This window comes from Dermacentor andersoni, chromosome 2, assembly GCF_023375885.2.
Source record: "Dermacentor andersoni chromosome 2, qqDerAnde1_hic_scaffold, whole genome shotgun sequence".
Lineage (NCBI taxonomy): Eukaryota > Metazoa > Arthropoda > Arachnida > Ixodida > Ixodidae > Dermacentor > Dermacentor andersoni.
In genome coordinates, this window is record NC_092815.1 from 250,493,747 (window position 1) to 250,507,635 (window position 13,889).

At 50.9% G+C, this 13,889-nt stretch overlaps 2 protein-coding genes across 2 annotated transcripts; both read right to left on the reverse strand.

The window, feature by feature from the left end:
- Nucleotides 1-548: 548 nt before the first annotated feature.
- LOC140215893 (uncharacterized) lies at nucleotides 549-2,211 on the reverse strand. Its single transcript, XM_072286238.1, has 2 exons — nucleotides 1,138-2,211; nucleotides 549-623 (listed from the first exon to the last, which is right to left on the reverse strand). Exons 1-2 carry the CDS (start codon nucleotides 2,209-2,211, stop codon nucleotides 549-551), a joined length of 1,149 nt encoding a protein of 382 aa, XP_072142339.1.
- Nucleotides 2,212-11,144: 8,933 nt separating this feature from the next.
- On the reverse strand, nucleotides 11,145-13,418 carry LOC140215894 (uncharacterized). Its single transcript, XM_072286239.1, has 2 exons — nucleotides 11,420-13,418; nucleotides 11,145-11,164 (listed from the first exon to the last, which is right to left on the reverse strand). The coding sequence occupies exons 1-2, from the start codon at nucleotides 13,416-13,418 to the stop codon at nucleotides 11,145-11,147; spliced, it is 2,019 nt and encodes a 672-aa protein (XP_072142340.1).
- Between the last annotated feature and the right edge of the window lie 471 nt (nucleotides 13,419-13,889).

Sequence of the window (13,889 nt, forward strand, 5' to 3'; positions counted from 1 at the left end):
AGAAAGCATACCAAGAAAGAAAAAAAAACCAAGGAAACTAGCATCAAACACTAACAGCGTAGCATTACGATGACATAACCTTGCTAGGGTAACAATAACATCTAGAGGCGTAAGGTTGTAGTTTTTCTGTATCCTACTCATGTAGTCCGCCCCACGACGTTTGGCACGTTGACCTTCTTGAAGGTCATCGCCAAGCTTAATTGCTTCTGTACCCGGGCCCTCATTTGTTGTGAAGGTAGGTATAGGGGTGTCTGTCTCGCCCTCCTCCACCACGATGCATGATGCTGACTGTGGGGAACTCCCCGGTTCACGCTCTTCATAGCGCTTCAGCACGTTAATATGGAACAGTTTTGTGGTATGTCCCAAGTCCAGCCAGTAATGAAAGTTGCTTTTCTTTCCTGTGACCAAGAAAGGCCCCTTCCAATGCATCGACCGTTTGTTGGCCGTCGTTGGAAGCAGGATAAGGGCACGGTCACCAACTCTCAGCTGGTGTATCTTGCTCTTAGGATACGTTCGCTGGCAAGTGTCACAAGAGCGTACGTATCTTCTCACTGCTTCTTGGACTCCTGGCCAGTAGAAGGACTCTCGAACACGATCGATCGTTCTCTTGATTCCTTGGTGTCCTGCCATCAGGCTTTCGTGCGCCCAAGTGAGCACTTGGCGACGCAATTTTTGGGGCACTACCACTTCTTGGATCGTTTTGCCTGAGGACAGCCGGCAACAACGATATAGCACTCCCTTTACTACTTCGAATGAGTAGGATGCCAATCGTTTGCCCTGGAACACTTGACCCACTTTGTTCCTGCAAGACTTTAAGGTCTTATCTTCGTTCTGGGCCGTGGTAAGGTCCTGCCTGGTTATTTTCAAGGCGCTGATATTGATAGTGGATGTTTTCGGCTGTTGGTCTCGGCCCTTGATGCCGACCAGCAAAGCATCCGGGGAATGGTCTTCTCCCTTGGTTCTTCTCGGACTTGCTGTGCCATCTTCGATGGGCTTCCTCAGTCTTTTTGTCCAGGTTTTATCTGGATCATGAGGTTCTCGTGAGCCTGGTACATTTCCGATAATAACATCGTACAGAGGAGCCGTCATACACTTTACAATTGCTGTACCAGAAAAATGAGGTGAATTAATTTCAACCTTGGCCTCGGGAATTTCAATGCTGCTGCCATCCGCCAGGACAAGCTTAGCGGTGGTACCTGTCAGAGCCTTGTCTGGTACGAGGGAACGACGCACGACCAGCGTGTTGCTTCCCGTATCTCGCAAGACTGACGCGGTCTGTCCGAAGACGAAGCCCTTTAGCACTGGCATCTTGCGTGCCACATTCCTCGTGGGAGTCGTCACCGTGCTAACTACGTCTTGTTCAACGACTACTGCGTTTGACTCTTCCAGGCGCTCTTCTGGCGACAATAGGCAAGACGTCCTTGGTGGATCATTTTTCTTGGTGCAGGCTTTGACATCATGCCCGGGCTTACGGCAATACCCGCTGTACGGTTGCCTCTGCTTAGATCGGCAGTCTGATGCCCCGTGACCCAGTTTTCCACATACGAAGCATCGCATTGGAACTCTCTCAGATGGGCTTCCGGTTTTCTCCGTAGGGTTACTGCCTTCCGATTTCTGCCGGAACACTAACAAATTGGGCTGTCTCTGAGCCTCTAGGAAATTATCGGCAGCTTCGGCCATGTCATCTAGCTGGCGGTAGCTCTTCTCGCGCAGGAAGAGTCCTAACGAATGATGACAGTTGTTCAGAAACTGTTCCATCACCACCAGGTTGCGAAGTGCCAAATACTCTTTTTCGGTTTTGGACATTTCCACCCACCGATCAAAGAAACTCAGTATCCTAGTTGCGTACTGCTTTCCAGTTTCGCCATCTTGGGGTTTGCTCTGTCGGAACTTCTCCCGATAGCCTTCCGCCGTAAAACGAAAACGCTGGAGCAACGCCAACTTGGCTTTATCGTAGTCGAGGGAGTCTTCCGGAGACAGACGTCCAAAGACTTTCAGAGCTTCTCCGCTCAAGCATAAACTTAGAGCCGTGGCCCATTTGTCTCTAGGCCATTCTTGTCCGGTGGCGACGCTCTCGAACCTTTTTAAACAGGCATCCAAGTCGTCCCGGCTTTCGTTGAATCCCGGCATCAAACTGTGAGGATTCACGCTGAATGGGGCACTCCCTCCTGGTCCTCGGTCAGCTGTCCTTGCAGCGTCCGTTGCCGCCATTTGGGGGCGCAACTGAAGCGTTCGCTCCTCCAATTCTAGCTGCCGTTGGCTCGCCTCGCCACGATTGCCCTCAGCTTCCGCGACTTTAAGTCGTAACTGTAAATTTTTCTCCTCTAATACAAGCTCCTGCCTTTTAGCCTAGCGCTCCGCTGCTCGCTCTTCTCGTGCCGCTGCCCGCTCTTCTCGCGCACGCTCTTCCTGTTCGTTCAACCATGCCCTCAACTCCGCACCTTCTAGGCCCATGCGTTCGGCTAGCGCTAACAAGTCTCTTGTGTTAGCCATAGTTCCTAACCGCTAGAAGAAGGATCCAAACGAACAGCTTTGTCCTGTCGCGGACGCCAATTTGTGACGGACCCCACTTATGGGGTGCAAAGGTTCGTGTTCTCAATGTTTTAATGGTTGTGTTAGGCGGAGCCTCCGAGAACCCAATTGAGGACAAAGCCGTTGGTTTGAACACACACACAAATAATTTTAATCAAAAATAAAAAAGGCGTAAAGCAAATAAAACGAAACGAAAAGCATGCATAAAATAAACATTCAAGAAAACATTGCGGTAAAGAGCACACTTAGGGCTTTAACAAGGGTGCGAGTCCGGGCTTGCCACGAGGGCGGGGACGCGTCGCAGTCTCGACGCGGCAAAGCGGCGACGAGCTGGCAGAAGGAGTGGCGCCGGTCTCACCAAAGGTCATGGCGTAGGTTGACCGACCGGGCGCCGGGAGCGCGCCAGCTCTGGCGAGGCGAGGTAACGCTGGCGGCTGGGTGGACGGCGGCGGCGTTCTGGCCGGGCAGAGAGCTCGGGCCCGTAGCCCCACTGCTCCCCTCTCGCCCACGGCGCGGAAGCTCGAACGCCGGCCTCGGGCAGCAGGCGGCACGGCAGACGGGGGTGGCGTTCTGGCCGGGCAGCTGTCGTAGAACTCGGGCCCGAAGCCCGACTGTTCCCGTCCTGCCCACTGGCGCAAAAGCTCACCGGCCTTGAGGAGCTGACGGCACGCTCAGGTAGACGGGCGACGCACAGGAACAGGTTGGCAGGAGGCCCCGGGCGGGTGAAGTCCTGGTGGGCTCGGGTCCGGAACCCGACGGCCCGTCTTCAACGCCCACTCTGGTGGTTGACCTCCTCCTGCCGTCGCTTCCTGGGACTCTCCTGGCGTCTCCCCGGCGTCTCCCTGCGTGTCCTCTTGCGTGTCGCCCCCCTTCTGCCAGCGCACCACGCTTTTTCTTGTGGTATGGCCGATTTGGCATTTACTGATTGGCTGCCCGACGCCCCGTGGTCTTTTCTAATTGGTTGTTTTTTCTTTTTGTTTTTCCTGCGCCGCGCGTTCACGTGCCGGGCGCTCTTCGGCGTCGTCGCTTTCCTCCTTCCAGCTCGGCGCGCGTGCACTCAGCGTCGTCTGCTCTCGACCGCCCCGATCACCGCACCACGTCGCGCACCACACATCACAGTCACATACCTAGGACACAACCTGTTCCACCTATAGGCTAGTAATGCCGTTTCGCCATGAAAACAGCCCTTCATTATTGATATAGTGAGGAGATAGTAAACGGCCCGATGGTACATGTAGGCGAGAAAGCAGAGAAAATCCACGAACTGCCCTAATGATGTCAAACCGTCGCTTTCGTGACGACCCCCAGATATTCAGCTAATAGCTCTACAACCTGGGCCAAATACACTTTAAACCCGCAGTGCTGGAGAAACGCTGCACACCTACCTGGACTCATGACATTCATATGCCTGTATAACCTTACTCTGTCACCCTTCGGGGTAGCCGAGTACCTAAGGCGCTAGTATACTCGGCTCGAAATTGCGGGCTAATCCCCGGCTCCGCAGATTGCAGTTTGAATGGAGGCACACTGCGAAGACGCCCGTGTGTATCGTAGCGCACGTTAAAAATCCCGAGTTGGGCAAAATTCTCCGTAGACCTCCACTACGGCGTCCGTGTGACGTAACACCACCCCCCCTCCCTATTGGCGATAAAACTATCGTTACTCTAACCCGTTTTTTCCGAAACTATTCTTTTCTCGAGCTTGTTAAAAAAACGCCTATTTTTTTGCCACAGCGAGCGGCCCATGTGGCTAACAATGACCTTACGTACCAGTGAGAGTAGACGGAATGGTCAAATCATGGTTGCACGAACACCTTTCTTTTTCTATAATAGACTACTTGACAGATCTTCCTATTTCACTACATTGAAGTGCGGCTCATACGTAGCGCTACATGTTGGGGTCAACAAGCTTTATTGAAAAGGGGCACATACCCCGTGGCCCATCTCCAGTGACGCAAATGCTCATCACGGAAGTTCATTTTAGCTTGGCACACACCTAGTTTTGTATACCCAGTTATGCAAGTGGAAATGAGCTTGGTTGGTTGAAGAGAAGCACATGGCAGTGACACCTATGCGGTGACCGAGATTTACGTCAAAGACGCACAATTATCTGGAACTAGCCTGCTTTCATGTATTCACTGATGCAAGTCTGGCGGAGCCCATTTTTTGAAGAAAAGCACATGAAAACTGTCTCCTTTTCAGTTACACTGATTGCCGTTACATACGTTCACTAAATTGTGGCACGTACCGTCTCGGCAACGCATTTAAATGAGGTTACCTTGACTTTATGAAAGATCTACATGTAATCAGCGAAATATAGCCATAAAGCAGGTTCGTGTCAAATGGGTCAGCTAAGAGAGGCGCATATGCATATCACATACCTAGGACACAACCTGTTGCGCCTATAGGCTAGTAATGCCGTTTCGCCATGAAAACAGCCCCTCAATTTTGATATAGTGAGGGGATAGTGGATGGCCCGATGGTACATGTAGGCGAGAAAGCAGAGAAAATCCACGAACTGCCCTAATGATGTGAAACCGTCGCTATCGTGACGACCCCCAGATATTAAGCTAATAGCTCTACAACCTGGGTCAAATACACTTTAAACCCGCAGTGCTGGAGAAACGCTGCACACCTACCTGGACTCATGACATTCATATGCCTGTATAACCTTACTCTGTCACCCTTCGGGGTAGCCGAGTACCTAAGGCGCTAGTATACTCGGCTCGAAATTGCGGGCTAATCCCCGGCTCCGGAGATTGCAGTTTGAATGGAGGCACACTGCGAAGACGCCCGTGTGCATCGTAGCGCACGTTAAAGATCCCCAGTTGGGCAAAATTCTCCGTGGACCTCCACTACGGCGTCCGTGTGACGTAAAACCACCCTCCCCCCTATGGGCGATAAAACTATCGTTACCCTACCCCGTTTTTTCCGAAACTATTCTTTTCTCGAGCTTGTTAAAAAAACGCCTATTTTTTTGCCACAGCGAGCGGCCCATGTGGCTAACAATAACCTTACGTACCAGTGAGAGTAGACAGAATGGTCAAATCATGGTTGCACGAACACCTTTCTTTTTGTGTAATAGACTACTTGAATGATCTTCCAATTTCGCTACATTGAAGTGCGGCTCATACGTAGCTCTACATGTTTCGGTCAACAAGCTTTATAAGAGGGGCACATAGCTCTGGCTCATCTCCAGTCGCGCAAATACTCCTCACGGAAGTTCATTGCAGCTTGGCACACACCTAGTTTTGCATACCCAGTTATGCAAGTGGAAATGAGCTGGGTTGGTTGAAGAGAAGCACATGGCAAAGACACCTATGCGGTGACCGACATTTACGTCAAAGGCGTACAATAAATCTGGCACTAGCCTGCTCTCACAAATTGAGTGATGCAAGTGTGGTGGAGCCCGTTTTTTGAAGGCAAGCACATGAAAACTGTATCCTTTTCAGTTACACTGATTGCCGTTACATACGTTCACTGAACTGTGGCACGTACCCAGTCTCGGCAACGCATTTAAATGAGGTTACATTGACTTCATGAAAGATCTACATGTAATCAGCGAAATATAGCCAGGAAAACACGTTCGCGTCAAATGGGTCCGCTTAAGAGAGGCGCATATGCATATCACATACCTAGGACACAACCTGTTCCGCCTATAGGCTAGTAATGCCGTTTCGCCATGAAAGCAGCCCCTCATTATTGATATAGTGAGGGGATAGTAAACGGCCCGATGGTACATGTAGGCGAGAAAGCAGAGAAAATCCACGAACTGCCCTAATGATGTCAAACTGTCGCTTTCGTGACGACCCCCAGATATTCAGCTAATAGCTCTACAACCTGGGCCAAATACACTTTAAACCCGCTGTGCTGGAGAAACGCTGCACACCTACCTGGACTCATGAGATTCATATGCCTGTATAACCTTACTCTGTCACCCTTCGGGGTAGCCGAGTACCTAAGGCGCTAGTATACTCGGCTCGAAATTGCGGGCTAATCCCCGGCTCCGGAGATTGCAGTTTGAATGGAGGCACACTGCGAAGACGCCCGTGTGCATCGTAGCGCACGTTAAAGATCCCCAGTTGGGCAAAATTCTCCGTAGACCTCCACTACGGCGTCCGTGTGACGTAAAACCACCCCCCCCCCCCTATTGGCGATAAAACTATCGTTACTCTACCCCGTTGTTTCCGAAACTATTCTTTTCTCGAGCTTGTTAAAAAAAACGCCTATTTTTTTGCCACAGCGAGCGGCCCATGTGGCTAACAATGACCTTACGTACCAGTGAGAGTAGACGGAATGGTCAAATCATGGTTGCACGAACACCTTTCTTTTTCTATAATAGACTACTTGACAGATCTTCCTATTTCACTACATTGAAGTGCGGCTCATACGTAGCGCTACATGTTGGGGTCAACAAGCTTTATTGAAAAGAGGCATATACCTCGTGGCCCATCTCCAGTGACGCAAATGCTCATCACGGAAGTTCATTTTAGCTTGGCACACACCTAGTTTTGTATACCCAGTTATGCAAGTGGATATGAGCTTGGTTGGTTGAAGAGAAGCACATGGTAGTGACACCTACGCGGTGACCGAGATTTACGTCAAAGGCGTACAATTATCTGGAACTAGCCTGCCTTCATGTATTCACTGATGCAAGTCTGGCGGAGCCCGTTTTTTGAAGAAAAGCACATGAAAACTGTCTCCTTTTCAGTTACACTGATTGCCGTTACATACGTTCACTAAATTGTGGCACGTGCCGTCTCGGCAACGCATTTAAATGAGGTTACATTGACTTTATGAAAGATCTACATGTAATCAGCGAAATATAGCCATAAAGCAGGTTCGTGTCAAATGGGTCAGCTAAGAGAGGCGCATATGCATATCACATACCTAGGACACAACCTGTTGCGCCTATAGGCTAGTAATGCCGTTTCGCCATGAAAACAGCCCCTCATTATTGATATAGTGAGGGGATAGTAGATGGCCCGATGGTACATGTAGGCGAGAAAGCAGAGAAAATCCACGAACTGCCCTAATGATGTGAAACCGTCGCTATCGTGACGACCCCCAGATATTCAGCTAATAGCTCTACAACCTGGGGCAAATACACTTTAAACCCGCAGTGCTGGAGAAACGCTGCACACCTACCTGGACTCATGACATTCATATGCCTGTATAACCTTACTCTGTCACCCTTCGGGGTAGCCGAGTACCTAAGGCGCTAGTATACTCGGCTCGAAATTGCGGGCTAATCCCCGGCTCCGGAGATTGCAGTTTGAATGGAGGCACACTGCGACGACGCCCGTGTGCATCGTAGCGCACGTTAAAGATCCCCAGTTGGGCAAAATTCTCCGTAGACCTCCACTACGGCGTCCGTTTGACGTAACCCCCCCCCCCTTATTGGCGATAAAACTATCGTTACTCTACCCCGTTTTTTCCGAAACTATTCTTTTCTCGAGCTTGTTAAAAAAAACGCCTATTTTTTGCCACAGCGAGCGGCCCATGTGGCTAACAAACACCTTACGTACCAGTGAGAGTAGACGGAATGGTCAAATCATGGTTGCACGAACACCTTTCTTTTTGTGTAATAGACTACTTGACTGATCTTCCAAGTTCGCTACATTGAAGTGCGGCTCATACGTAGCTCTACATGTTTGGGTCAACAAGCTTTATAAGAGGGGCACATAGCTCGTGGCTCATCTCCAGTCGCGCAAATACTCCTCACGGAAGTTCATTGCAGCTTGGCACACACCTAGTTTTGTATACCCAGTTATGGAAGTGGAAATGAGCTGGGTTGGTTGAAGAGAAGCACATGGCAAAGACACCTATGCGGTGACCGACATTTACGTCAAAGGCGTACAATAAATCTGGCACTAGCCTGCTCTCACCCATTGAGTGATGCAAGTGTGGCGGAGCCCGTTTTTTGAAGGAAAGCACATGAAAACTGTATCCTTTTCAGTTACACTGATTGCCGTTATATACGTCCACTGAACTGTGGCACGTACCCAGTCTCGGCAACGCATTTAAATGAGGTTACATTGACTTCATGAAAGATCTATATGTAATCAGCGAAATATAGCCAGGAAAACACGTTCGCGTCAAATGGGTCCGCTTAAGAGAGGCTCATATGCAATGTCACATACCTAGGACACAACCTGTTCCACCTATAGGCTAGTAATGCCGTTTCGCCATGAAAACAGCCCTTCATTATTGATATAGTGAGGAGATAGTAAACGGCCCGATGGTACATGTAGGCGAGAAAGCAGAGAAAATCCACGAACTGCCCTAATGATGTCAAACCGTCGCTTTCGTGACGACCCCCAGATATTAAGCTAATAGCTCTACAACCTGGGCCAAATACACTTTAAACCCGCAGTGCTGGAGAAACGCTGCACACCTACCTGGACTCATGACATTCATATGCCTGTATAACCTTACTCTGTCACCCTTCGGGGTAGCCGAGTACTTAAGGCGCTAGTATACTCGGCTCGAAATTGCGGGCTAATCCCCGGCTCCGGAGATTGCAGTTTGAATGGAGGCACACTGCGAAGACGCCCGTGTGCATCGTAGCGCACGTTAAAGATCCCCAGTTGGGCAAAATTCGCCGTAGACCTCCACTACAGCGTCCGTGTGACGTAAAACCACCCCCCCCCCCTCTATTGGCGATAAAACTATCTTTACTCTACCCCGTTTTTTCCGAAGCTATTCTTTTCTTGAGCTTGTTAAAAAAAACGCCTATTTTTTGCCACAGCGAGCTGCCCATGTGGCTAACAAAGACCTTACGTACCTGTGAGAGTAGACGGAATGGTCAAATCATGGTTGCACGAACACCTTTCTTTTTGTGTAATAGACTACTTGACTGATCTTCCAATTTCGCTACATTGAAGTGCGGCTCATACGTAGCTCTACATGTTTGGGTCAACAAGCTTTATAAGAGGGGCACATAGCTCGTGGCTCATCTCCAGTCGCGCAAATACTCCTCCCGGAAGTTCATTGCAGCTTTGCACACACCTAGTTTTGTATACCCAGTTATGCAAGTGGAAATGAGCTGGGTTGGTTGAAGAGAAGCACATGGCAAAGACACCTATGCGGTGACCGACATTTACGTCAAAGGCGTACAATAAATCTGGCACTAGCCTGCTCTCACCCATTGAGTGATGCAAGTGTGGCGGAGCCCGTTTTTTGAAGGAAAGCACATGAAAACTGTATCCTTTTCAGTTACACTGATTGCCGTTATATACGTCCACTGAACTGTGGCACGTACCCAGTCTCGGCAACGCATTTAAATGAGGTTACATTGACTTCATGAAAGATCTATATGTAATCAGCGAAATATAGCCAGGAAAGCACGTTCGCGTCAAATGGGTCCGCTTAAGAGAGGCGCATATGCAATGTCACTGTGACGGACCCTAATGTGGGGTGCAAAAGGTTCGTGTTCTCAATGTTTTAACGGTTCTCTTAGGCGGAGCCTCCGAGAACCCAATTGAGGACAAAGCCGTTGGTTTGAACACACACACAAATACTTTTAATCAAAAATAAAAAAGGCGTAAAGCAAATAGAACGAAACGGAAAGCAGGCATAAAATAAACATTCAAGAAAACATTGCAGTAAGGAGCACACTTAGGGCTTTAACAAGGGTGCGAGTCCGGGCTTGCCACGAGGGCGGGGACGCGTCGCAGTCTCGACGCGGCAACGCGGCGACGAGCTGGCAGAAGGAGTGGCGCCGGTCTCACCAAAGGTCGTGGCGTAGGTTGACCGACCGGGCGCCGGGAGCGCGCCAGCTCTGGCGAGGCGAGGTAACGCTGGCGGCTGGGTGGACGGCGGCGGCGTTCTGGCCGGGCAGAGAGCTCGGGCCCGTAGCCCCACTGCTCCCCTCTCGCCCACGGCGCGGAAGCTCGAACGCCGGCCTCGGGCAGCAGGCGGCACGGCAGACGGGGGTGGCGTTCTGGCCGGGCAGCTGTCGTAGAACTCGGGCCCGAAGCCCGACTGTTCCCGTCCTGCCCACTGGCGCAAAAGCTCACCGGCCTTGAGGAGCTGACGGCACGCTCAGGTAGACGGGCGACGCACAGGAACAGGTTGGCAGGAGGCCCCGGGCGGGTGAAGTCCTGGTGGGCTCGGGTCCGGAACCCGACGGCCCGTCTTCAACGCCCACTCCGGTGGTTGACCTCCTCCTGCCGTCGCTTCCTGGGACTCTCCTGGCGTCTCCCCGGCGTCTCCCTGCGTGTCCTCTTGCGTGTCGCCCCCCTTCTGCCAGCGCACCACGCTTTTTCTTGTGGTATGGCCGATTTGGCATTTACTGATTGGCTGCCCGACGCCCCGTGGTCTTTTCTAATTGGTTGTTTTTTCTTTTTGTTTTTCCTGCGCCGCGCGTTCACGTGCCGGGCGCTCTTCGGCGTCGTCGCTTTCCTCCTTCCAGCTCGGCGCGCGTGCACTCAGCGTCGTCTGCTCTCGACCGCCCCGATCACCGCACCACGTCGCGCACCACACATCACATAAGCCCCTTTTTTAACAAGCTTTTCTGAGGAAAAACTGCCGCTCAGTGCGCGACACAGTTCACAACACTATAGTCATTGTCCGTTCACAAAAACGCACTGTAATGTTTCAATGCACAGTTCACAGAGTGGCATAGTTCACTGAGCATACAGATAGAAGACATTACAGGAAAACACAATTCAAAGAAAGCATACCAAGAAAGGAAAAAAAACCAAGGAAACTAGCATCAAACACTAACAGCGTAGCATTACGATGACATAACCTTGCTAGGGTAACAATAACATCTAGAGGCGTAAGGTTGTAGTTTTTCTGTATCCTACTCATGTAGTCCGCCCCACGACGTTTCGCACGTTGACCTTCTTGAAGGTCATCGCCAAGCTTAATTGCTTCTGTACCCGGGCCCTCATTTGTTGTGAAGGTAGGTATAGGGGTGTCTGTCTCGCCCTCCTCCACCACGATGCATGATGCTGACTGTGGGGAACTCCCCGGTTCACGCTCTTCATAGCGCTTCAGCACGTTAATATGGAACAGTTTTGTGGTATGTCCCAAGTCCAGCCAGTAATGAAAGTTGCTTTTCTTTCCTGTGACCAAGAAAGGCCCCTTCCATTGCATCGACCGTTTGTTGGCCGTCGTTGGAAGCAGGATAAGGGCACGGTCACCAACTCTCAGCTGGTGTATCTTGCTCTTAGGATACGTTCGCTGGCAAGTGTCACAAGAGCGTACGTATCTTCTCACTGCTTCTTGGACTCCTGGCCAGTAGAAGGACTCTCGAACACGATCGATCGTTCTCTTGATTCCTTGGTGTCCTGCCATCAGGCTTTCGTGCGCCCAAGTGAGCACTTGGCGACGCAATTTTTGGGGCACTACCACTTCTTGGATCGTTTTGCCTGAGGACAGCCGGCAACAACGATATAGCACTCCCTTTACTACTTCGAATGAGTAGGATGCCAATCGTTTGCCCTGGAACACTTGACCCACTTTGTTCCTGCAAGACTTTAAGGTCTTATCTTCGTTCTGGGCCGTGGTAAGGTCCTGCCTGGTTATTTTCAAGGCGCTGATATTGATAGTGGATGTTTTCGGCTGTTGGTCTCGGCCCTTGATGCCGACCAGCAAAGCATCCGGGGAATGGTCTTCTCCCTTGGTTCTTCTCGGACTTGCTGTGCCATCTTCGATGGGCTTCCTCAGTCTTTTTGTCCAGGTTTTATCTGGATCATGAGGTTCTCGTGAGCCTGGTACATTTCCGATAATAACATCGTACAGAGGAGCCGTCATACACTTTACAATTGCTGTACCAGAAAAATGAGGTGAATTAATTTCAACCTTGGCCTCGGGAATTTCAATGCTGCTGCCATCCGCCAGGACAAGCTTAGCGGTGGTACCTGTCAGAGCCTTGTCTGGTACGAGGGAACGACGCACGACCAGCGTGTTGCTTCCCGTATCTCGCAAGACTGACGCGGTCTGTCCGAAGACGAAGCCCTTTAGCACTGGCATCTTGCGTGCCACATTCCTCGTGGGAGTCGTCACCGTGCTAACTACGTCTTGTTCAACGACTACTGCGTTTGACTCTTCCAGGCGCTCTTCTGGCGACAATAGGCAAGACGTCCTTGGTGGATCATTTTTCTTGGTGCAGGCTTTTACATCATGCCCGGGCTTACGGCAATACCCGCAGTACGGTTGCCTCTGCCTAGATCGGCAGTCTGATGCCCCGTGACCCAGTTTTCCACATACGAAGCATCGCATTGGAACTCTCTCAGATGGGCTTCCGGTTTTCTCCGTAGGGTTACTGCCTTCCGATTTCTGCCGGAACACTAACAAATTGGGCTGTCTCTGAGCCTCTAGGAAATTATCGGCAGCTTCGGCCATGTCATCTAGCTGGCGGTAGCTCTTCTCGCGCAGGAAGAGTCCTAACGAATGATGACAGTTGTTCAGAAACTGTTCCATCACCACCAGGTTGCGAAGTGCCAAATACTCTTTTTCGGTTTTGGACATTTCCACCCACCGATCAAAGAAACTCAGTATCCTAGTTGCGTACTGCTTTCCAGTTTCGCCATCTTGGGGTTTGCTCTGTCGGAACTTCTCCCGATAGCCTTCCGCCGTAAAACGAAAACGCTGGAGCAACGCCAACTTGGCTTTATCGTAGTCGAGGGAGTCTTCCGGAGACAGACGTCCAAAGACTTTCAGAGCTTCTCCGCTCAAGCATAAACTTAGAGCCGTGGCCCATTTGTCTCTAGGCCATTCTTGTCCGGTGGCGACGCTCTCGAACCTTTTTAAACAGGCATCCAAGTCGTCCCGGCTTTCGTTGAATCCCGGCATCAAACTGTGAGGATTCACGCTGAATGGGGCACTCCCTCCTGGTCCTCGGTCAGCTGTCCTTGCAGCGTCCGTTGCCGCCATTTGGGGGCGCAACTGAAGCGTTCGCTCCTCCAATTCTAGCTGCCGTTGGCTCGCCTCGCCACGATTGCCCTCAGCTTCCGCGACTTTAAGTCGTAACTGTAAATTTTTCTCCTCTAATACAAGCTCCTGCCTTTTAGCCTAGCGCTCCGCTGCTCGCTCTTCTCGTGCCGCTGCCCGCTCTTCTCGCGCACGCTCTTCCTGTTCGTTCAACCATGCCCTCAACTCCGCACCTTCTAGGCCCATGCGTTCGGCTAGCGCTAACAAGTCTCTTGTGTTAGCCATAGTTCCTAACCGCTCGAAGAAGGATCCAAACGAACAGCTTTGTCCTGTCGCGGACGCCAATTTGTGACGGACCCCACTTATGGGGTGCAAAGGTTCGTGTTCTCAATGTTTTAATGGTTGTGTTAGGCGGAGCCTCCGAGAACCCAATTGAGGACAAAGCCGTTGGTTTGAACACACACACAAATAATT